This window comes from Fukomys damarensis, unplaced genomic scaffold, assembly GCF_012274545.1.
Source record: "Fukomys damarensis isolate Sample0158 unplaced genomic scaffold, DMR_v1.0_HiC HiC_scaffold_38, whole genome shotgun sequence".
In the NCBI taxonomy this organism is placed as follows: Eukaryota; Metazoa; Chordata; class Mammalia; order Rodentia; family Bathyergidae; genus Fukomys; species Fukomys damarensis.
Window position 1 is genome coordinate 52,765,056 of NW_022900950.1, and position 25,919 is coordinate 52,790,974.

General features: G+C 38.0%; 1 protein-coding gene across 5 annotated transcripts in view; it reads left to right on the forward strand.

Moving 5' to 3' along the window:
- The window catches only part of Enox1 (ecto-NOX disulfide-thiol exchanger 1), a 436,949-nt gene that overhangs the window by 223,797 nt on the left and 187,233 nt on the right, over positions 1 to 25,919 (forward strand). For 4 of the 5 annotated variants that reach the window (XM_010637078.3, XM_010637077.2, XM_033759995.1 and 1 more), the window contains 2 exons: positions 783 to 926; positions 1,709 to 1,846. In XM_010637078.3, the coding sequence (XP_010635380.1) occupies positions 857 to 926; positions 1,709 to 1,846 (208 nt within the window). In that variant the 5' untranslated portion in view covers positions 783 to 856. Of the gene's footprint in view, positions 1 to 782; positions 927 to 1,708; positions 1,847 to 25,919 lie in introns of those variants that run through there. The other variant, XM_033759996.1, reaches the window with a different exon arrangement.

A 25,919-nucleotide genomic window follows, 5' to 3' on the forward strand; every position in this document is an offset into this window, starting at 1 on the left:
TGTGGCTATTTTTTTAAATTTAATTTTTTTTTTTTTTTTTTGGTACCAGCGATTGAACTCAGTTCCTTGCACTTGTGAGGCATGCAGCAGAATGACTGAGCTAAATCCCTAGCCGCATATTTGGCTATTTAAATTTACTTTTCCACATAGTTAAGAAAACAAATGTTTTTCCTTTGCTCCTCCAATATCCTCCACATGTTTTTCATTTTACAGAAAGCATGCTATTCTCCTCTCCTGCCTTCCCTAACTATTATAATTTAGATACCCTCCTTTTTCAGCCATGGTGAAAGGATTCTTCCTTTATTCATTTTCCTCCAAACTATTTTTCCTCTTTGAATACATTTTATAGACGACCATCTTCCAAAATAACAACATCAATTAATTTTTTAACTTAAAAAAAAATCACATTTCGCCCTGAGTCTGCCCTCTGCAGTGATGTGCAGTGTGTGGAAGAGGCTGCATGGGGACTGATAAGCCCCATTTGTGAAGGCTGTTCATTCGAAGACAAGCCACTGATGCACTTGCAGACAGTGCTTTTTCCTGAGGCCAGCCCAGCACTAGGTGAGCTAACATGTTGACCCCCACACCTCACAGTGCTCAGAGAAACTGAGCCACAGGACAGCCACTGAGGGAATGACAGGAAGCAGTTTTCCTTCCGTTCCTGACTGGAAGTTGTTCTTTATGGTTCAGTTTTGTGTTTGAATACCCAACAGTTTGGCCCATAAAGTTCTCTCTCAGTTAACTATTACGGATTCTCACCATACTCCTCTCTCCTTTCGCAGAGTCTCATGATCTCCAAGTGGACCCTCCATTTAGCCATCAAAGTACTTTTGCTCCCCAGGATGCTTGTAACTCAATGGTAGATGCAAGTGGAGTTGAGAAAATCACCCAGTGTCCCCAGGAGCTTCCACAGATGATGGCTGCAGGTAAATGTGACATTTTAAATTCTTACTGGAGAGCCTCAGTCAGCTCTGAGAAAAGGCATCAAACCAGAAGTCAGAGCCCTGAAAAAAAGAAATCATTGGAACTTGTGAAAAATCAAAGAGCATTAAGTCAAATTAGGAAATTCCATCTTAGCTGTGTATTATTGTTTTTAAATACTGATTGATTGTCAGTGCCTATAAGAAATATTTCGGAAAGTCACTCTAGGTAGATACCTGAATTTCCTTGTTATAATTAGGATTGCATTAAAGAAAGATTGTATTACAAAGAAACATTTAAAATTTCAATCAGGGCCAGTACTACTCCTTGACAACTGTTTTCTTATTGGATATTTAGAAGGCATGTCTGGTCCAGAATTATACTTAGAAACAGACACATTTATTTATCCTTAGTCTACGAAGCCAGTTGCTTACTTGCTTTACTGGGAGAGTATTGCTGCTTTGCCTCTCAACCTTGTTGCTTAGCCAGTGTTGTTTCCTTGGGAGAAGAAAGCAGTCCTTCATTTTTTTCTAGGGGTACTTCCTTAATGGCATGTTGTGTTCAATGTAAATTACATGTCATTAAGTTTCTCCCTAGAAAATACTTAGAAACACTTTTTTATGCCTTAAGAACAATGTTGCTGTTTGTAGGTTGTAGGGTTGTAGTGCTTTTTGTATGTGAAGTTTGGAAGTGTGCTTAAAGAAGCCTTATATTTTTAGAAGCATCATTTTCTTTAAAGGAAAGCTCTTGCCTGTAGACTCTAAGCTGGAATTTATTTTTCTTGCAGCAGCCGATGGTTTGGGAAGTATAGCTATAGATACAACTCAGCTGAACATGTCTGTGACAGATCCCACAGCCTGGGCCACAGCCATGAACAATTTGGGCATGGTTCCCGTGGGGTTGCCTGGACAGCAGCTTGTGTCTGGTAAGCTTTTTCCTGGTTTTGAAGTTGCGTGCAACAGTGCCAACTGGTGTGGGTGACAGGTGCCGGTAATCTCCCTGCACTTCGGGTGTTAAACATGCTCTGGGATTTGTGACTGGGACATGTTTGGCAGGTTGTGCTGGGGATTCTTTCCCTCATCACCTTGCTCTTTCGCCCAATCACGATTCTCAGAAGCAGCTGCCCTTGCTGCTGATACACAGTATCTCTCCTTAGTGCAGCATTGATGAACAAATTGAATGGCTAATAGTTACATTCCAGTTTGCCAGACTTGTTCACATAATTTATTCCATTTGATTGCAGTCTTCCCTGTAAGACAGTAAAACAGGCAGAATGCATATTTGTGCTGTTTCTCTTGATAAGGTTCCCATTTTATAGAAAAGGAAAGAAAGAAAAAGACGAGGGTCTTGTTGAGGACTGACAGACCGATCTAGAAACTATGCTCATTTGACACTAATTTCTATATTTCTGTTTACCACACTTGGAAATAGTAAGTAGTACAGCACACTCAATAGATAACATGCTTAGAAATCACCAAGTTGATGATCATTGAAACATTTTTACAGTTTAGCTTGTGTTATTGAAGATTTTGCATATGCTTTGAAAAAAGTGCTTTTAAAGTAAGTGTACACAAATATAAGTATCTTTGAGGAGCATGTCTCCCTAAATTAAGAGTTTAAAAAATAGCTACAGAAAATAAAAGTTAAAAATATTAATTGAATTGGTGTTAAGTAATGGTATAGACTAGTAATGTGGTAGTTTTCAGATCAGTCACTAGGCCTCTAAAGGAAAATGTTTTCCAAAAGGTAAGGCTTGATCTCTGTCTGGAGAGAGAAATAGAATTTACATGTTCACTCCTCACTCAATCAGTTAACAAATATAGAGGCACTGCTGTGGTGCAAGGGCTCTGGCAGTAAGCAAAACTGGTTCCCGTCCTCTCAGGGAAATGCAGTGGAAAGGTGGCAGTCTTTGTTGTAATAGAAGAACAGTTCACTTTTAGCTAGCAGTTTAGGTGGAGGTGGATGGTGTGCATTAAACACAAATCAGTTGCTTTTGTGATAAGTTTTGCCCACAAATCTGTGTATTTTGTGCTGAGCTGACCAAGTATTTGGTTTCTTTTCCCTTCCCTTCCATTCCTTTCCTTTTCTTTTTTCCTTTTGTCAATAACTGCTATAGGTGAAAAATTCTAAGCTGTATTGAATTATATGTATATGTACATATAAATGCATGTGTGTATATGCATATATGTGGATATATATACATACATATAGAAATATGTATGATTTATTTTTAATATAAAAGAGAATATAAGAATACATGGGAAAAGGAGGATAAAAAGGAAAGATAAATTATGAAGCGTCATATCTAGGATATTTAATTAAATTCAAAATGCTATGAAACCCGTATAGTTTTAAATAAATGTACTGGGGGTGCACATACGTATATGAAATTTTTTGTGAGTTAGACATATATGTTTATCAAGGCCCTTTTCTCAAAATTTGATCTATTTACTTTGCTCTAGACAATTACTTATTTCTGATATCTCAAGAGTAAACATTTTTATTTTCCCAGCTGCCTAATTAAAACTATAATTTGTACAGCAAAAATAACTCTCCTCTTGTCTTACCTCTTCTCTCATGTTGTACAACTTCTAGAGTAAGCCCAAACCTCAATAATTCATTATTTCTTATGATTTTGAGTCTTCTGACATTTCAACCATGACTAATTTATGATTTTCCCAGCAACTTACCATGAAAAGAATTACAGCCCCACTCGTTATAGAAGATGTACCATATCTGCCCTGAATTACATTCTCTATCTTCTGTGTTAGACGAACTACTTAAACTGACTTGGAGCCACGCAGGGTCTTTCTGGACCTCCCTTCCTCGTTTCCACAGCCTGATAGTGTCACTGCATCTGGCTTTGTTCTCAGAGCCAACTGTGTTTGTTAGCCCGACCTCAGATACAGTTCTGTCCTTTTGGGTTAATGTGCATGTATTTTCTTCCAGCCTTTCTGAATATAAAATTTTCTGTCGTGCAGTTTTGTCAACATTTAAACTATTTCTCCACTTTATACTTTATATTAAAAATTTAAATAATTACAAATAAATCATCCCCAGATTACTTCAGAATTCAAAATGTTTCCATTTATGTTGTTCTTTCTTTTTCACTTATATTAGCCAAGATTTTTAGAGAATTTAATCTTTCTCCCCATGCAAAATAATTTTACTTTTCTATAACACAGTGATCATATCTATTTTATGGAACTTCTGTGAAACTTAGATGTGATAGCTTAAAAAATAACTTGTAGCGCTATGTAGTAAGCATAAAGTAAATGCAAGCCCCTTCTTCCTTTTTCATCTTTTTTTTTTTTTTAGGCAAATGGTGTTACAGTGAACATTTTTAAGCATAGGACTTTTCAGCAGTTAAAATTATCTCCCTTGGAGATTCCTATATGTAGAACTAGTAGGTCAAAAGAAGTGAAAATGTGTTTTTTTGATATGTATCAGTCTATTAAGTTCCCAATATATGTATATATTTAATATTTACTAGTTTGCAAAGTGTTCATACTATTTTTTTATGTTGAATTCTTTCAAGATCAAAATCATGAAAAAAACCGAAAGCCATGTGCGAAGGGCTTTGTAATCAGCCTGTGACATTATTGGAAGGTGGTGGAGCCTTTAGGAGATGGAGCCAAGTAAGAGAAAGGTCACTGGGGTCATGTCCTTGATGTTGACACTTGGCCCTTCCTTTCTCTGTGCTTCCCAGCTGCCATGAGGTCAGGCATCTTTGCTCTGTCACATACTCCCACCATGATATTCTGCCTTATCATAGGCCCAAAGTGAAACCATGAGCCACAATAAACCTTTCTTCTGTTAAATTGATTTTCTCAGATATTTTGTCATAGCAACATGTAGCTGTCTGTCACATCTTATTTACTCCTTTCATTTTCTACTTGTATTTCTTCTTTGTAAACAGATTATTCTCATAGTTTGTCTGTTGGCAGTTTTAAAACTTGATTTATATTTGGTTATTTGCTACTCCTTTTAATCCTTTAAATTTTTTTTTTAAAATCCTGTAATGTATTTCCTAAAAATATCTGTCTGATCTGTTTTTTGCCTGTTAATGTTAGTTCTCATTTAAAAAATTTTTGTTTTAATTCCCTTTATGAGTTCTTTATTGCAATTGTAAATACAGTGTGGTGTTGGTGGTATAGTGGTAAGCATAGCTGCCTTCCAGTTATAAATGCAAAATAAGTGCCTACTCTAGAGGACAGACATAGATTTCTGCTCCTGGTAACTTTTCTGTCTGTTATCAGAAATTAAATTGTTGTGTCTAGTTTTGCCTGTTTTTAAAGTATCTCTTCTGTACCACTGATCTGTTTTTGTACTAGCACCACATAGTTTCAGTTCCTACAGTTCTATAAATTTATAGGAGACACCTTCTTTTCTTGTTACCTTACCTGTTGTGTGTCATTATTTGTCTCTTCTGAATAGCTGTCAGCTATGGAAAGCAGCTTTTGCTCAGTTTTCATGCTGGACTCCTCTGGAGTTCTTTAGTGTAGCTGTCGAGTATTAAAGTCAGTCTTTAATGTTTTCAAAAGGGACTTAAAGATTATTTACTGTAACGTTGCTTCCAAGAAATCCTCTCTAAAATATCTCTGACAGGACTATAGAGAGGCTGGATTTTGTGAGCAGTTGGCTTTCTCCCAAAGTTTCTGATATTTCTAAATGACCAAGCACTCTTCCCATGTTTATTAAAATTAAACCAACACTAAATCCTATTCCCTACTGCATCTTCAGTTTATTGAGAGATTAAAATTATCAGCAAAGCAAGGCATAAGTTTTTCATGTTCTCTGATTCTATCGAAAAGATTTTCTAGGAGATCACTTCCCTTGTTACCATGTCCTACCTTTCTGATATGCTGTTGTGTATTCCCACAGATACACCTCTTTCAATTGCACTTGCTTCCTTTGTCTAAAATATATTAGTATACTATTTGTTATATACTCCAGCCATTCTCCCATACTCCAAAGACTTGGTTATGAAATAGTGTTTACTTTTATCTGTTACTGTTTCATATTTGTTTTATTACCATTATTTTAGTTTTATGATTTTTGTTGTTATTGATTTGTTTTGTTATTATTTTCCATCTTGTTGTAGACCCAGATTTTCTAAACTGGTCAGCCTCACAGCTGTTAAGTTGGGTAAATTTCACATGTAGGTGGCCACAACCATGGAAAACTCATGTTCGGGATGTAGCTCTGTAGTAGAGCACTTGCCTACCAGGTGACATGACCTGGGCCCAATCTCCAGAACTGCAAACAAAAGAATGATTGAATAAAACATAGATAAATTACTTTCTTTGTGGATTTTCTCACAATCTTTACTATGCTAATATGTGATATTCAGTTTTCCAAGAGTGTGAGCCGGCGGTTAGGATTCCTCAAATTTAATTTAGTCTTTGCAAAGTACTTAGTAGCATCACACGAAGCACTAAAAAAACCATTTTATACCAGATTTTCCACGTCAGCTGAGAAGATCCTTCACCACTACCACTGATTCTTCTTCATGGTGTGTGACATCCTTCATATGATCTAGTTTACAATTTTGTTTGTTTGTATTTGTGCTGAACATTGTCAGTATCTAATTGCAGATTTCAAAACACCCCTTTGTGGTGAAATGTTGCCTGAAGCCTACTTCTCAGTTTTCTATGATATACATTGTACCTTTCTAGGGACCTACCGCTGGCATTATAAGCCAGAATATGTGTATCAAATCCTGAGCTCTGACACCATCTGTGAAATGAGCTGCTCCCTTCCTCTTTGCCCTAGTTTCTTTTCCAAAGTTGTGATCATTCATTGGGGGAGGGGGTTGAGAGCAAGAGCTAATTCTTCAGGTTTCTGCTGTCTGGCCCAAGCTCATATTGGAACTAGTGGACTTACTGGGTGTTCTGTGACTGTGATACTTAGACTTTGATCTTTTCTAAACTTTTTGAAATCTTCCTCCCTAATGTTAACAGTCTTTCCTTAGCTGCTACTGACTTAAAGTTGATATACATGTTTTACCCCAGCTTTCTTAGCACAGCTTTTGTTGTATTTCAAACACTTGTTCCAAAAAGGTGCTCGACCTCTGCATTAGCTGCAAAGGAAGGGGGTTAAAAACAAGAGAGTGCAGTGTCTAACCAATGAAAGACTTCTCCACATTTGCAGGTATCTCTTTTCATGTTCATGATTTCCCTGGGCTCATCACTTGCTGTCTGTTCTTTAGTTCACCACCACTGCTTTCTTCCTGTTACTCTAAAAAGAACTTTACTAATTCATAGGAGGCTCATATGGGTATAGTCTCCTTTCTCTCCTGTTCATTACTCTTCCCTTCACTGATGTTTCCATTCATTTTAATTCTTCTTTGCCTCCTAAGAATATTATTTTCTAGGTTCCTTCTTGGGCTGCCTAATCTTCCAAGTAACACCTTTATCCTCTTTAATGTGCCCAGATATGAAGAGGCATTTGTTAAATCCTTTCATCTCCTCAAGCATCACCCTTTTAACTGGTATTTACTGAGCCAGATGTTGTGCTAAATATTGGGAGTAAAAGATATAGACCTTACTGGCAAGTTTTAGAGTCTGGTGGGAGAAGCAGAAAAGAGTAAATAAGCAAATACAAATCAACATGATAAGTGCTTATGTTGCTAATAGATAAAAGGTGCTGCAGGTTGTCACTACAGAGTGTTAAGCAGGGGAGTAATAGGATTAGCACTGTATTTCCGCAGACTTCTGTAAGCTCTGTAGCACACCAATAGCAGTGTGGAAACGTTGGCAATGAAGTCAGATGGGAGGCAGTAGCAGGTACCCAGACAAGAGATAAGAGTGGCAGTGAAGATAGGCTGATTTAAGGGATATATAAGCCACTGAATCATAGCCAGCAGTGGTTAGCAGAGTCCACGTAGTCCACGAAAGAAGAGTCAAGAATAGCCATGATTTCTGGGGTTTGAGCCCTGGAAATTGAATAAATGGTGGAATCATGTACTAAGAAGAGGACATGGGGGAAGATGGATGGTTTCCTTTTAGACTTGATGAGTTTGAAAAACCTGTTAGAGGGAAACAAATAAAGAGCCATGTCATTTTATAGATCTGGATATCAGGAAAGAAGGGTGATTAATGATGTGGCCTTGGCAGCCACAGCCCATGGATGGTCAGGGATGCCCTGGGACTTTACTGTACCAGATACGCTTCTGCTGTGATATTAGGATAAGCACTTGGCTGCTCATCCAGGTGTCAACCTGACTTCCAGTCACATCTGCAAGTCCCTTCTTCACCTGTTTCTCCTCTTATGACCCACTCGCTCCTATCCACTCCTGGACTTTTAGGTTTGAAATGAGTGAAATGGTCAGAGATAAGAAATGAAATCTGAAAATCCTGCTTGAAACTGTCTTGCCAGCTCTCAGGGACTCAGAAGAACTGTCTGTTCATAAACCTTCCAGCATGCTTACTTTTAAAATGAAAATAGTGCTCACACCAGCATAATCCAGTCTTGAGTCCCTCCAGATATTCATGGTAGCACACTCTGACCCAGGCATGATTAAGGTCACACAGACATTCTTGTGCATAGCAATGGGGCTTTCTCAAAGATGATGCCCAAAGTTTTGTTTTTGCTTTTATTTTCCATCCTTTTGAAAGAGTTCTCATTATTCCTGTCACAAAGCAAATAGGCCTTTGACTTATGTTTCACAATTCATGTACCTGATTTCATATATTTCTGACAGTTCTTTTATACTTTGCACAGTTATGTATTTTTTTCTCCCCCAGGGCATTAGGACAGAACATTGGTATATTTATTCATTCACCACAGTATTACCAAAGTCTTAAACATACCGTGCACTTAATAAGAAAACTAAAGAAGGAGCAATTTGCATGACAAATAGGTAATAATCTTATGGAATATATGTTTTTGTAAAGTAGATATTATATAAATAATTGTGCAAATGATTAATTATAATTGTAGCATATTATAAAGAGAGATGGAGAAGCTACCTTTGCTGAGAAATATTGAGGATATGTTCAGAAAGGCTCCTTTAAAGAAGTAATATTGAGGCTAAAGCCTAGATAACTTAGAATTCTCCAGGTAGTAGGAAAGAAAAGCAGGAAGAAAAGGGAAATTCTGAAAGATGAGGAAATTCTATAAACAGAATGTGCCCTTGCAAAGACCTGAGGTGACTAGAGCTTGGCTCTTTCAAGGAAGTAGAAGGTGGTTGTTTGTGGACAAAAGGTGATATTTGGGATGTGGTGGAGGTAGAATATTGGTGCTTAACATGAGTCTGCCAAGGTTGTCAGAGGGCAGATCATGCCTTCTATGATGAGTACAGATTTTCTTTGAGGCAAGTATTGAAAGATTTTAGACAGGAGAGTGACCTCTGACTCATGTTTTTCTTTGTTTTCTTTTTAAGTTACCCAAGTTGTTTTATAGAGACTGGATTAAATAGCGGCAAGAGAGGAGGTGCATTTTACATATAGAAGGCTGCTGCAGGTCCACGAAAGGACAGTGTAGGTAGATGGCCTAAAGCCATCCATGTGGGACTATAACATTAAGGACCTACTACATGTGGGCATTGCCATAGATGCTGGAGCACACTGTCTCCTAGAACTATCATTCTGCTGTATTCCATTCTGCGATATATGTGTCTGCGGTATTTCTTGAGATAAAATTTGTGGAAAACTATTCTCCCCATCAAAAGAAAATGCTTGTTTCTGTCTGTACCATGTACTGTATGAGGTAGGTAACTTCACTGAAAGCAAACCAGAGCTTTTTCTCAAGTAACTCCACCATGTAAATAACCTTGTTAGAGATGTTTAAAAAATGAAATTTCCTGTCAAAAGTTTAATATAGTAATTTTTTTCTCCCATGGGATTAAAAAGAAAATTCACTTGCTTTGTTTTAGGTTGACTTCTGAATTATCAATGTTAATTATTTTTGTGTATATGCTACAACATCTATAAATTTTTTATACTAGCTTATATATCTTAGTTAGCTTCATCTGTCACACTGTGGTATGTGTACTGCTCACTAACCCTTGAACTGCTAATCGTTTCCTTAGCAACTAGATTATAACTAGAGAAAATATGGGTCCGGGATTTGGCTCAGTGGTTCTGCTGCCTGCGTTGTGAGCACCAGGGCCCAAGTACCACACCAAAACAAAACAAAACAAAACAAAAACAACAACAACAAAAAAAAACCCTAGAGAAAGTATTTTAAATAATTGTATGTGTATTTATATATTAGGTGGATGCACATTCCATGCAGTATGTGACATATATTTCTGCATCACAAATACACACCCCTAACTCTCCTGGTTTCCTCTAGATTAGAGAAGTTTTAGTATCCTTAGTAGCCCCATGAGTTGAGAAAACATATTGGCATCCACATTAGAAAATTGTTGACTTTCTTTAGACATTCTGATTCAGCAGAGAGGAAGAAATGCCAAATAATTAAATTCCCATATTAAAATAAATTTGGGTATTTTTATCCTGATACACACACGTGTGCGTGGACATTAGTGTATATTGAATTTTTTTTCTCAGGGTTAATGTTGCAGCTTTTTATTCCCCCGGTACTAGGGATTGAACTCAGGTCTTTGCTCTTGCTAGGCAGGCATGCACCACTGAGCTACATCCCTGGCCCAATGTCGAAGCTTTTTGTTTGTAAATATGGAGTAATTGTATAGTGACTTCTCTTTTACATCTTTTGTTTCCTTTTATTTTCTCTTATTATTCTGTAGCCTTATCATTTACTATGTGTTAAATATTGTGTTCTTAAGTTGTAGATACATCACATTATGGACTTGCATTACTATGATTTATTTAATAGACAGCTTGTTTCTGTGGGCAAGGAACAGAACTAATTTATCTCTGTATTTGCTTTGTCATCAAACACAGAACTGGATGCTCAGTAACTATATAACTGAATGAATGTATTACTTGATTCATTTATATAAATAATTATACAAAGATATATATGATTTCTAGATATATATATATATATATATATATATATATGCTTTTATACCTGATCCTTAGACAATTCTGAAGTGTAGCTTTTATATCTTTAATCCTTGTTAGACATAAAGGGTAACTACAAACACCAACCCCGTTATCTGACATCTGTAATGTATTTTTCCTATAATTGAGCATTATCTTTCCAGATTACTTCTTTTTTTAAAAAATGTATCTTCACTGTCTTTCCTCATCACGCTCATGCTTTTATCTGCATTCTTAGACATCAGGAGAATATTTGTAAGAGCTGCTTTAGTATACTTATCTTTTAATTCTATTATCTGTGACATTTCTGAGTCTTTCTCGTGACTGATTTCTCTCCTTGTGTTGGGAGGGTTTTTTTTTTTTTTAAATTTCTACGGATCCCTAGATCAATTTTTTATTGAGTTTATTGGTGCATTTTAGGTATACAGTACAGTTACATTCATCATTGGGATCTTGTATCTTTACATAACAGGTCTTGGTTCTCATTTTTTCCCCTTTTCCCTGCCCTCCCTTCACCCCTTCCTCCCTTCCCTATTTACAAAGACTTTGTTTCCATTTTTTCCTTTTCTCATATTTTTTCTTGTCCCTTATTTCCTTTCCCCTACCCTTCCCACTTCCCTTACACCTTTAGCCCTTTTCCTATTTCACATTATCAATTACACAATTTGGATCTTATTTACACTTTTATTTTTTCACACCAGAGAAACTATTCAATATTTACACGTGTCTTATTTATTTCACTTAAGAGTATATTGAGACCTAGGAATTTTTTTGTTGGTTGCCAAATGTCGTAAATTTCACATTGTCAGGTTGGATTTTTAAAAATTCCTTTTAGTATTTTTGGGATTTGATTGGCAATGTAGACAGGTTCCCTGAAACAGTTTGATTCTCTCAAGGCTTGCTTTTAAGTTTGGTTGGCAGGTCCAGAGCCACCTTTAGACTAGAGATAATTTAGTCTCACTTCCAAAGTAAAATACTTCTATATATTACAAATTTTATCTTCTCTGGCTTTTGGAAACTTGGCCTAGTCCCAGCCCTTGGTAAGCTGCAGAAATGGTTCTCTCTGCTCCTTTCCCATGGCTTTTGCCCAGCCTCCTTCATGTGCCCATCCTGTCCAGCATTACACGAGAGACTCAGATTGGAAGTCTCTGAAGATCTCCCACCTCACCCTGTGATCGGCTCCTGTCTCGCTGTGCTCTGACTCACAATCCCCAGGGAACTTGGCCCTGCAAATGCTGAGCTCAGGTAGACCTTGGCTCTGCTTGGTTCTTCTTTCTTTGCAGTAAGTCCTTGAATACATTCTAGACAGTGGGTTGAGTACAATCATAGGTTTTATTTCATCTGTTACCATTCTCTCAGTCATTATTGTCTTGTCTCTCAGTCTTATTGTCCAGTATCTGAAACCTCTCATTTCAGATATTTTGTCTCTTTTTTTCATTTGAGGTAGGAAGATAAATTCTATCCCTGCAGCTTCCTCATAGGTAGAAGAAGAAACGTCCAGACTTTTAAATACTTGTATGTGTATCTTAGTGATAGAATCAATGTAAATCTGAGACTGGTGTGAATGATTTTTCCTGAGCATGTTATAAAAGGATAGTAGCAAAATCTGTCAAATACTGAGTGCCTCACATAGTCAAATATATAAATATTTTCCTTCTTTTTACCCCTTATAGGTAAATGTTAGTAACCTCATTTTATAAATGAGGCAGTGGAGCATGGTAATCTATGCAGTTACCCATATCGAAGTGGGCTGTGCTGGATTTGATTCCCAGATCTGTGCACCTAAACCATTTCCACTCCATTGAGATTTGGGGGGAAATGACTAAAACAAAACCACCTACGTTTTTGTCTCAGAACACCTCTGTCTTTGCACTTAAAACAAACCAAAACAAACAAACAAACAAAAAAAAACCCAAAAACCTTAAGTGGATATATAACACTGGTGAGGGGGAAAGAGAGTTGTAAAGTTTTTTATCCTATGTCAAAATTTAAAAGATTTGTTTTTAAATGCTTATGCATATCATTATTATTGTGCTTGAAATCTGAAGATTTCCAGAAAACCCAAGAATTTAGAACCTTTGTTCCACTGATCTAGAATTTGAACTCTAAAGCTTAATCAGGAATAACTTAATAATATAAAGTAGACTGATAGGAATAAATCCCCTTGCCTTCAGGTTTTTGGCAGTAACCACAAAGGTGATAATAAGCATAAAGATAATATACCCATTTCTACCTAAAAATAAAGAAAGAAAACTCTTTCAAGGAAAAAAATGAAACTGTGAATTTTAAAAAAATTAACACAGATAAAATGGACTTAGGGCAGCTTAACTCTCCCCTGCATAGGAAGTGAGAATGCAAAGCAAGTGGGGATCTGACTTAGATTCCTGGCAATGGATTCCATTTCTATGAATAGTAGGAAATGAAGTCATCCACTAAGGGCAGGTGGGTTAATAAGGCAGAAGAAGACTGAGGAGATGAGAGAGCCCTTGAAGGTAGTCTCTGGGGCCGGGAGCTGAGCAGGAAGCTGAGCAGAGGAAGGTAGTAAAAATGGGCAGATCAGTATTTGAGAGCACTGCATGGTTTTCTCCTTTGTAATGTGTCTTTTTCAGAGATAGGCAGTCAAGGTAGGAGGCTGTTTATCCAGGTTAATTTTCAACAGATGGCTGACATGAACGAACAAAGGTTACAATGAAGCCATGAACATTTCCAGGATAGGACTTCCAGAGGTACACCCCACACTCCACATGGGTGTGGTTGGAACAGGGGAGAAAGGGGAGGAATGGTGGTGGGGAGAGAGAGTGAGAGAGGTGGCTAGAGGGAAGGAGGTGACAGCAACAAGCAGGATAGGAAAGTGAAGGACGGGGTGTTGGCCAATGACAGCAATAGGTTGAAATGCTCTCTGGCATCTGGGCATCTGCTGAATAAGGAATATTTTGTTGTATATGTTGGGGAACCATCTCTGAAAGAGGCAGAGGTGGCCTTAGAACCTTCAGTCTTAGGTTTGAACCCTTAGATATGTAACCTGAAGTCTTAGACTCTTTCCTTTAGCTCTGTACCTTTTGGAAAATTTTATTACTTCTCTGAGTTTTTTCGTCTATAAAGAGAGATGATAATATCAACATCAGTGAATTTTTGCCGTTTCCAGGGTTTGTAATATAAATTATGAGACCTGTGGTGGGGATCCAAACATGTTTCCTTTACCCTCAGCTGAAAGTAGTGTAGGAACAAGTAGAGAAAGGGAAAAGGATGACTTTCCTATGAAGGGAATGCAATGAGGAGGCTTAGATCTATGAAAATTGTTTCCTCTCTCCTGATTTCTCCACACCAGGAATGATGACAACCTTTCTCCTCTAAACTTACATGGAGAAGGTAACCCTCAGGTAACTCAAATAACTCAAAAGTTATTTTCTGCAAGTCACTCATATCAGCATTGCCTGGACTGTCCATTCTGGGCCTATTTTAGACCTTCTGAAACATGAGGCTCTGGAGACAGCAGTTGAAACTGAGACCTTGAAACAAAACAAAAAAGTACCCCATTTGGCCTGGGCATGGTTAAAGAAGCTTGTTGGACACCTCTTAACTACAACAGAGTTTTATGAGTGAAAAAATCATTTTTTGTAAAAGCTGAGCTGAAAAGTACCTAAAAGGTACCTGCAGATGGAAACGTTTAAATCATGTGTTGGTTATCTACTGTACTGTGCTGTGATCTGAAATTTTGTGCTCCCTACATTCATATACTGAAATCCTAAACTCCAAGTTGCTAATGCAGATTAGGTCATAAAACCAAAGTGTTAGGGAATTCATTGTGTTTATGTATTTTGTGATGCCGCCATCACAGGCTGCATTTTCCTGGTGCTTCTTGGCTCTTAGAATAACTTCATGCTCTTATCTTTAGTTTTCCTCCCACCAAGGCCACAGTGAGACAGAAAAGTTAAGACCTGTTTCTGAAGGACTGAACCCATAGAAGGCAACCTGGCCTGTGATAGGTTAAAAGTAGCCCACTCCTCATAAATAAACAATAGCCCAGCCCAAAACCAATAAAAGGACCTTCCTTTCTTTGTTCCTCTCTCTTCCTCCTGTCTCTTTCTCTTCTTCTTCTTCCTCCTCTCTCTTTCTCTTCTTCTTCCTCCTCCTCGCTCTCTCTCTGCTCTCTCTGCTCTTTCCCTCTGCTCCCTCTCTACTCCCACCCCTTGAATAAAATCTCCAGTCGGACCTCTCGGTATGTGTGGCCTAGCTGTTGAGTGTTGCTGTTCCCTTTCACAAAGAGCCCTCCTGATTGGGGTCAATGTCCTGAAGATCTCCCTGCTCATTTAGCACATGAAGATTCTATGAGAAGAGGCCTTGGTCAGCCAGGAAATGGCCCTATGCAGGCAATGACTCTGCCAACTTCTTGCTCTTAGACTTCCTGGTATCCAGAACTGGGAAACATAAGCTTATATTATTTATAAGCCATTTAATCTATGGTATTTTGTCATACCATATATCTCTTAAAATAAGACCTAACCAGAAAATAAGCTCTAGCATGATTTTTTTTCAGGAGAGTCATAATACAAACCCTACCCCAAAAATACGCCCCCATTAAGATTGTCAGCCAGATGAATGCATTCATTACGTCCCTTGCAACACAACAGATGTACTGACTTTTAACTAATAATATTAACATATAAATAAATAATATTGACATTAGTGATTAAAATAAATGATAATATAAATTATAATTGATATAAATACCCAGGTGAGCACCTTTGGATGAGTGGTAAATGCTTAGAAAGAGATGAACTCAAGACTTTACTGCCAAATGACGAGAGTACAGACACAAGGCACAAATAGCATGCACACTTGATAACAAACAGATATGGTGTATCTGAGTCTTCATTAATTCAACATGTCATATGATAATCGTACTTCATACACGTGTATAAAATAAAGAAATGGCTTTCTGAATTTTGATGCCTGCAAGTTTTTGTACCTTTTGTGTGGATCATCAGTCTTAACTATCATCACCAAGTCTTCAAGAGGCAGTGACTTGAGTGAAGAATTCATGGGATAAAATCACCGTCGGTTGTGTTGCCAGCACACTAAGAACAGCCTACATGGTCAAGAAGTGCCCAGTGAAGGAGAGCTTTATTGCTGGACATGAGAGATTGGGACCAATGGTTCTATAAAAAATGGAATTACAAGAAATCCAGGCCAGAATTCAGGGTTTGGAGAGTTATAATAATGCTCCAGAAAAAGATGACGTGACTGTACATATTTGAACAAATGTAGATTTTTGTACATGAATAAATGTAGATTGTTGTACCTGAAAAAAATAAGACATCCTATGAAAATAAGCCCTATTGCATCTTTTGCAGCAAATTAATATAAGACCTGGTCTTCTTTTGGAGGAAATACTGTATTAGTCCAAGAAAACTAAAACACACTGTTTATAATCTCATTTAATCAGTTTTTAATCTTAAAAAAGGAGGTCATAGACATCCAGACACACATCACTGAACTATAATAAATTATATTTTCCTCCTCATCAGGGACATTTTCTTGCTATCATAAAAGATACAGTTTTGACCTTGAGGCTTTGCATTGGAAAGTTAATGCCAGCACAGCAAAAGAACACTTTATCCTAAAGGGAAGGAGGAAGACTGTAGTCTTCAAGTGCTATTAAGTATTTCTGACCACGAAGGCATCTTTAAAGAAATATTCCTCACTTCAGTGGATGGGGCCCTTGTGACCTCCATCAGTTAATGCATCCTAGCCATTTATTCCAGCAAGAAAAATAGGCCTCAATGCCCTCATATGAAGCAACAAAAGCCTCCACAGGGGACCCCTTGCCCAGAGTGAATCACTGCTGATGAGGTTCTACCCAGAGACATTTGTATGATCTGTGCAATCACTCAAAAATGCTCATTTTATATTTTCAAGACTTAGTGGCCTTTCTCTTGGAAACCATGTATTTGAGAACATCTTTTTGAATTTGTTCATCCCCAGCTGTGAGAAAATACTGCCTAGTCATGAGTAGGAAAAAGGCAATTTAGAAAAATAATAGAGAAAAACGATGATTTCATTTTTGTCTAGATTTCCTGTGTCATCTTTGCTCGGCCTTGGCCAGACTTGGGGCAGAACAGAGTCTGTTGGGGGAGGGGGAGCCCATGAGCAGCAGGCTCTGGCTGCCCGGAGAGGACTGGGGAGGACACAGAAATGCAGAAAAAGTCAAACTGTGAAAGAAGGTGGAGGCAGAGTGCTGTAGGCCCTGAAGACAAGGCCTTAATCCCTATCTGCCCTGTTGCATGGTGGCTGACTGTGAGGAAGTTGCACAGATCTTCAGGGTCTTTCTCTGTCCCTATCAGAGGAGAGTCAGCGAACTCCAGACTCTGACATTCTATGACTCAGAGAACTAAAATGTTAATGTGTCCTATGCCCAGGTAACTAGCATCCAGTTAATCCCTTCAGGAAATAAAAGCAACATAGTAACTTTAACAAGAACCACAGGAAGTGTCTCTATAATTAAGGTAATCTTTTGGTGGTAATGGTTTTTGTTTGTTTGTTTGTGTATTTGTTCTTTAATGGATCCAGAGATCCCCCGCAGAGTTAATCACACATACAGCCTCATGAGTGATGTGGGAGCATCATCATAAGAAGCTCTAATCTCTCCAGACTTTGAGGAAGCAAGTTGCAGACAGGGAAGAATGAATTCCTGATAATTTTGAGACCTTTGATTTAGTGGTGCCATCTGCTGAGTAATCAGTACAAGAGGATAAGTGTGAAGATACGCAAACACAAAGATACATAGTAATTTAGATACTTGGAATTGAAGGTTAGGAAAAAAGTCTAGTGTTCGTCTTACCAGTTAAAGATAACTGGGGCACAAACTACCTAAATTCCCACATCAGTTGATTTTTTTTATTTGTTGTTGCTTTTCCTCATGGTTGTATCTGATTTCTGAATTTACAATACTGTAAAGAAAATTAGGAATATTGTGAAAATATGAAGCAGAACGAACCAGAAGTGTACATTTTTTTTTAATGAACCCAGTTGAGCCTTTATTTTATAGATCAAAATGCATGGATAAAATACATTATAATAATTAATGAAGCCGTTCTAATTTTGCCTGGAGAGATTTGAAATTCCCAGTGATGGTTTGTACTGCTGTGGAAGAGCTCATGGACTGGAGCTCAACCAGATAACCACAAACAGCATCCAGGCAGAGATTTGTGAATCTTCTCTCACAATTGAAAACTTGACTAGGATTCTGAACATATCTTGTCAATAGTACATGGATACAATCCAAAAGATGCAATGGCTTCTTCACTCTGTCCAGAATGGATCCCGTGACTTGAACAGCTGATCATAAACTTCTAGTAGTCTAGGTAATGGTACTCCAATTTCATTCATCGTCTGTATTACAAAGCCCACATCCCAGTTCAAAGTACAAACTTGCTGCTCTAAGAACTGTATAATAAAATCTAAAGGAAAGAAGCGAGGTGTGCCAGCATAAATTTTCCCAAGGAGGACGATCTTGAGACTAAGAGCATGCATTCTGTCTGAGGAGCTCAATGTTACACTATCACTCAGTTCTTTCTCTATGATATCTTGCCAAAGTGTCTGCACCAATATAGGATCTGAATAACCAGCACAGTGAATTTTCTCACTCACATCTCTTGGCAAAGCTGGAACCAAAGAAGTGAACCAGCAACAGGGAAGCATTTCTCTGCAGTGTGTCTGTGAGGGGCTCAGAGCCACTCTGGATGAGTAACCTAAGCACTCTGCTCTAAACAGCCTCCTGCTAGGGCAAGAACAGTGAATAAGACCTAACTTCTTGACTGGGATAAATGAAATCAGTAACCAAAATTTGGGATAAAATAACAGAAACTTGCATAGATAAGAATTTGTTGTTGGGGCATGGAGTTATATGGTAGCACTTGCCAAACATTCACAAGGCCCTGGATTTGATCACCACTGAGAGAGAAGAGAAGGAAAGAGGCAGGGAGGGTGGAAGGGAGAGAGAATGAGGGAATGAGAGAATTTGTTAAAATACGGTACTGACAGTATGGGAAGATGATACTCCAGTTTGGTATTGGTAGAATCATAAGGTAACAGAGATTGGGAGGACTTTAGTTAGTAATATCTCTTACTGCTATTTTCAGAGAGATCTGAGAGACAGTAAGTCATGTAAGCCTTAGTGATGTGCTCCAAAGTGACATGTGTGGCTTATACTATTCCTGTGTTCTTGGCAGAAATTACTAACCTATCAGAGGGCCATCTTTATTACTGGAGTTGGATGTGACCTCGTTTCTCAACATGGCAGTGTAAGAAGCCAACACCAGTATATATGTAAAGAAATCTTTGTCCTATCTTGGATTTTATTATGCACAGGATGGAGAGGGGCCTCAGTCCCTTTTGGCAGCCACCTTTCTCCCCACATCCAGGATTTGCTCAGCTCCTCTCCCCTCCCTTAGGGAGTTTGTATGGCTTGCTCCTTTCTTGGGGAACTTGGGGACTTCATGGCAGACCACATGGAGAAAAGCCACCACCTCTCAATTTGTCTCCTCTGAGTTTGGTAGGCTTGGTGAGGCACCATGGCAGTACCTGTGCCTTGTCCTGCGAATGTTCTCAGCCACCTGTGACCTTTCTTGAGCCCCAGGTCACAGGGTAGTGCAGAGCTGCAGCTGCTGCTCTATAGTAGGTCTGTCTGCCCTTTCACTATGTGGGTGAGGGGACAGAGGTCCGGGGAGGGTCTAGATAAACTCTGAATGACGATGTGTCTTGACTGTTTTTTACAGCTTTGGTAGATTTGAGAGAAATTCCTCAGGCTCTCTTACCTCTTCCCTTTCATGCCTACGGAAGGACATTCCAGGATTTGGAGTGTCATTGTATTTTTCATTGAATTAAATTGAGCAGTCATTTAAAAAAAGACTAAACTTTAATGTGGCTGCTAAAGTAAAAGACTTGATAAGAAAAGGCAACATTTTTCATTCATTTTTATGAGAATTTTGTAGACATTGAAATAAAGGAAAATCCTATTGACATTTTAGAAGGTAACAGATAGGAATTAAATTAATGGACCTATTTCTTCACTTTCATAATCTGTCCCTTAATTCTCCCTTGTTTCATTTTCAATTATTATTACTTTATCTTTGCTAGCAGACCATAGGTTATCCATCCTCTGTTTATGCTGTATCTATCTATCCGTCCAAATGTCTGTCCCTACGTCCATCCCTTCATCCACCAAGTCTGTATCTTCTGAATAATGACAGATCTCCTGAGGAAAGGAAAGAGCTATGTTTTATTCATTTTTGTGTCCCTTATGCCTCCTGACACAGCTCTTGCCATGAAGTTGTATTTTCAATAATTGTCTATGAAAAAATCTTTTGTCTATGATTTCTTGCCCCCTTTACCAACTCTTTTTTATGGGAATCATACAAACCATTGTCCTCCTTTCCAATTCAAAAAAATTAAAAAGTGCCTTTCCCAAAGGCTTATGATTATGTTTCATCAGGTTTTATTCCTGAATACCCACAGCAGGGAGCTGTAAGAATTTATATTCAGGTTTCTTGGAGCCAGTTACTGGTGCTTGCAGCCAACTGCACGTCAAAAGGGTGAAGTATTATTGTGTTTTGGCTGAAAATGAATTTTCTTCCAGCAGTAATTCAAAAACATACAATGCTTCACATTATTTTCTCTTATTATTTGTGTTTCATCTTTTTTTGTGAATTATTTGTAATGGCTGATATAAAATAGCAGAAATGCTTGAACAGCTATGCTTAGTTTTGTCTCAGACTTCTTCGTACTGACCTGTAATGGTCTGGATAAAGGGATCCATCCCATTCTATAACAGCCTTGCACCTATTTCTTTTGGCTGAGGACAGAGGAAACAATACAGAAAGGATCTATTAAAATACTTATCCCATGCAAGTTCTAACTAGGCCTTACCCTTCTTAGCTTCCAAGATCAAAGAAATCTGGCACATTCAGGATGACTATGGCCTTAGGTGCTTCAAAATACTTCTTACGAGAGTCATTTATGTTATACTTTGAATGAAAAAACATATTTGCAAACAATTTAATGGCAGTTAAAGAAAAATGTTATGACTTTTTAAGTGGTGTATTTAGAAATAAAACTAAAATACACAGAAAATATTGAAACAAATTGTATTCTCAAGAAAGACAAAAGAGTTTTTCCTGTTACATCCCCTGCCCCAGTTTTAGGGATTTATACTATCCCTATATCCCTCCTTCCTTCATTTTTTAACCAACTTTCACTATGAAGAACTAAAGTTATTTCTGCCTGCATGGAGCTAAACTGTGATGTGAAGACAGGTGGCAAACAAGAAAACAAATTAATAACAATTACTGTGAAGGAAATGCCACAATGTCTTAGTGACCAAGGATAAAGGGAGGAACCTACCATGGTCCTTCAGGTGACCAGGAAAAGCCTTTCTATGGGAACAACACTGAAGCTGGAATCCCCCAAGGATGATCAGGAACCAGCTCCAGAGTGGGTGGGAGGAAAAGAGGAAGAGTATGCAAGAGGACCCCAAGGGTAGAAGGAGCAGGAAGGAACATGGTTTGCTAGAAGAGGTCCCAGAGGGCTAGTTTAGTAGGTATAAAAGACACTGCGAGGAGGAGAGTTGAAGGGATAATCTAAGGCCCACTTGGTCCTAGTGAAGGACTTGGATTTGATTCTAAGATTAGTTGAAGGTGATTTGTTTATTTATTCATTCCCTTAACAGACTGGTTCTTTGGTCAGATTTAAATGTTTGAAGAGAAGGGATTTGGGGGTGGGACAGAATCATTGGGGTCAATCAGGAGGTCACATGTATCCAGAAAGAAGTGAGCATGCCTGAGATGCAGGGTACAGCAGTGAGTTGGAGATATGGGAACACATTTAAAATATATCTTTGAGGTAGTGGACTTGGGATTTTGTGATGGATTCAGTAAGAGGGGAATAAGAAAGAACTGAGAATCCAGGTGACTCTTAAGTTTCCAGCTTGAAAAACTGGGTAAACAGTGGGGGCATTTCATGAAATAAACACAGGACGAATGAATCTGGGGACGTCAGACATTCAGATTTGTATACCTCAGATTTGGTCTTATGTGAGAAGTTGCCATAGTGGTGCTGATATTAGCAGGGGAGTGCATGGGTCTAGAGTAAGGGCTATGAGCACCAGAGATGGCTACATGCAGAGATATCTGTGTTTATAAGCACACAGAAAATACCTGACACCAGGGACAGGAGGGAAATAGCATGAAGAGAATAGAGGAGGGGGAAAGGGTAGGAATTGATTTGAAAACTTTAGCGGTTAGAGCTTCATAAGAAGTTGATAAGCAAGCAAAGCAAGTTGAGAAGAGGGTAGCCACAGAGGAAAGCAGATGTGTGCAATATTATGGGAGCCAAGTCGGGTGTTAAAGCCATGTAGCAGCTAGCAGAATTGATCTTTTGTCCTGAGAGGCCAAGTAAAAATGATTGCAGGGGCAGGGATTTAGCTCAGTGGTTCTGGCAACTGCCTCACAAGTGCAAGGACCCAAGTTCGATCCCTGGTACAAACAAACAAACCACACACACACACACACACACACACACACACACACACACACGAATGATTGCAGCAAATTATTGCGGTCATTGATGAACTTAACAGGACCAGTTTGATGAAGTCCTGGGAATGAAAGCCAGGTTGATATGCTAAACAGTGTGGGGTATTAGAAGGTTGAAAGGATGTGGCGCCTAGGTAGGCCCTGTGAAAAGCCAAAGGGGGCTTCACAAAAAGATTAGTAGTTATAATATTAACAAACTCTTTTTTAGTTTCACATTTAAACTTGGATCAACCACTAAACTCCTCAGAAAACAAGAAAGAGAGAAAAGAGAATAAGAAATGAAAATTGGGAATATCTTTGGGTGGTAAGCTGATTAAGACTTGGAACTGAGAATTAGGGGCAAACTAAAATGAAAATGATAAACTTTTGCAAATGGACTTTCATGGAAAAAGAATTTAATTTGGGACAGGAAGGCTAAGGTTAAAAAGTAAAGTCCTTGCAAAACAAAAAAACAAAACTCAAACTCCCTGATTTGCAGAGGTGTTTCAGGTCGTAAAGCAGAGGGTAAAACTGAGACAAAAAAATAATGAATCCTTGGTCTAGGATCAAATAATTAACCATGAAGAAGGGGATATTTTAAAACTGAAAATGTAATACAAGGTGGCTGACACAATCTTGTATTGGCCAAAACTGTTATATATTTTTCTGAAATTATGTAGGCATTCTCCTTAATAAATGATTTAACAAGTATAATTTATGTCCACTGAAGTTACCGTTGGATGCAGCCATCTGATGCAAAGCTGCTTCTCCCTTTGAGCGATCTCCCCTTCTGAGGACTGAGTTTATGTGTCTAAAGCTCATTTATATGCCATGGTTTCATATCTTTGTGCTATAATTCATTCTAAATATTTACTTTGCTTAATTAATTGATTACTGTGAAACCCACTGAAGTCCACATGGATTTTTTAAATTACCAGATTTATTACTTCTCCTGCAGTGAACTAATACCTCACCTCCCAGTTTGAACCCACTCTCCAAGTACAAGTTCAATATTTATGAGTAATAGATCCATCACAATCCTCACCTTCTTTTAAGCATTCACACTGCATCTTATATTTGCACATAAGTTATTTTTGTTTTTTCCTTCACACAGGCTAGATCAGAGGACCAACAAATCATCCTACCCCAACCTTCATCTGCCAAGTACTGTATAGTGGAAACAGTGTTATCATCCCCAGGGAATAATAGAACAGCCATCATTTCCCCAACCCCTAGTGGATTGCCTTATGAAATGCGGTTCTATGCCTAAATAGAAACATATTTTCACATAAACAAGAAACTCCCACCTGTTGCATCAGGGAACACTAGTGAAATATTTGACTTTTCCTTGTTAACCATGTGAATTTAGAGTTAGTGAGGGTTAAATCCCTGTATCCTTTTTACCTTGCAGTTCCTCATTAGAAAACAAGCCTGATCAGTAATCTCTCTCTTTCTTTCAAGGGTCAAATGTATTGTGGATGATCTAATTTTTTAAAAAAGAAAGAAAACTAGAAGGTGCTTTGGAATTAGTAAAGCCTTACACACTTTAACTATCCAATACCTATTCTAATTTTCTGGAACTGACCCAAACGAATGTATATTTTAAATTTTGATACTTCCAAATTGCCCTTTACAAAAATTTGACCCATTTTATGATCACACCAATAGTAAGTATTTAAAATCATTTTAACTTTTCAAAGATCTATGGTTGAACAATCATATTCATGTATTTACATTATTTTGACTACTTTGCTGATAGTCTTTGAGCTGCTCCCAATTTTCAAATAGTAAAGAACTCTAAATAAATTATTATCTTTGGCTTTTTAATTCCTATTTGGACTGTTTCTTTAAGATCAATTAAGGTCAACAGATAATATGGTCATTTCAGTTAATCTTGAGAAATCCCCAGTTTATTTCCAAAAGGGTTTTTCCATTTATACTCTCATCAGAAATGCCTGAGTGTTTTCTTTTAGCATCCTTGCTAAATCTGCATGTTTTTAAGATTTTTGCTAAGTTAGCAATTAGAAGATGCCACTTGCTTTGTATTGCTCAAAAAGTACAAAGTAAAGGGCCTCCTAATAGTACTGCTGCTAGGTGGAAGCCTGGTTTCCTGTTCTTTCACCTGCCAGTTAATAATTAGGTCTTATTTCCAGACTCACAGTTGTATCAGATTGAACTGCTCTTGTTCAGCTGCTAATGATTCAGAAACATCTTCCCCTGCCTCTCAACCTGTCTAAATTCTGCCGGCACTTCTGAATCCAGCTTAAAATCCTACTGCATACAAGTATACTGTACTGCCTTCCTGGTGGCTTTGTCCAGTTTCACTGCTGCTCTTTCGAACTTTCCCGCAGGCAGTTTCTCTCTTACCATAGGGTTTGACTTTGGGCTTTCTCAATTTGTTTCCACTATTTGCTCTGTTGATAGGATTCTGTGAAAGAGACTCTCTCCACATACCAGGTGGTGTTAATGTCGTGCCCTTTCTCTTGAGTAGATCTTAGTCTTTATGAGCAGAGATGTGCCTTAGCACAGTGTTAGCCACACATAATTAATACTGTCAGTCACCTCAAACTGAATCTTGTATCAGATTTTGCCCCAGAGGATAAGAATACAAGAAACGCTGCTCTTTTCTGACAAGTAATTTCTACAACTGGCCAACCAAAGCAAAATTTTTTAATTATACTTGTCTTTCAGATTGTTGTTCTTATAGTATTCTGATTTGCCTGTTAGATATCTTTCCCTCATGGCTTTTTACTGTTTAGTCTTCTTCTGCCTTATTCTAGTAAGTAAGATCAGTTTCTCTTCAAACAAAATACAGTATACATTCTTGTACAGTGGGCTAAGTTCCTATTTAGCTCATGTCTCTTAAGTAACACCAATCCATTTGATTCTGGCAGCCTCCATTGTTATTGACTCTGCCTAATGTTAGTGTCTTCCAAATATGCTATTTTCAGAATATACTTGTTCATGTCATTCATGTGTTTTTGTTTTGTTTTGTAACCTCTGATTTTGTTGACATAGCAGGCTTCTCCAGCTGGGGAAAATCTTACCTGCCTGTGTCTGACTTTTCTTTGAAGCCTAAAGTACTTCAAAATCATCAAAATTTAAGTTTATTTCCCATGCCAGTGGTGGCAAACCTATGGCACATACGGCAGTAGGCATACAGAGCCCTGTCAGCATGCAAGCCAATGATATGAGTCATTTTTTCTAAACTAAAATCTCAGTATTCCATTTAATTGCAGTGCTAGAAGGTTGCAATAAATAAGTGGGTTTTGAGTTACAGTTTGGGCACTTAAAATGTTTGCCATCACTGTGCTATGCCACGATTTCTAAGCTGCGGATTCTCTCTATGAATCTTTGTCTAATTTTCAAAAACACCTTTGTCTTTCTGCATATATTTGTGTGTGCATATATATATATATATATACATAATATATATACACACGCACACATGTTT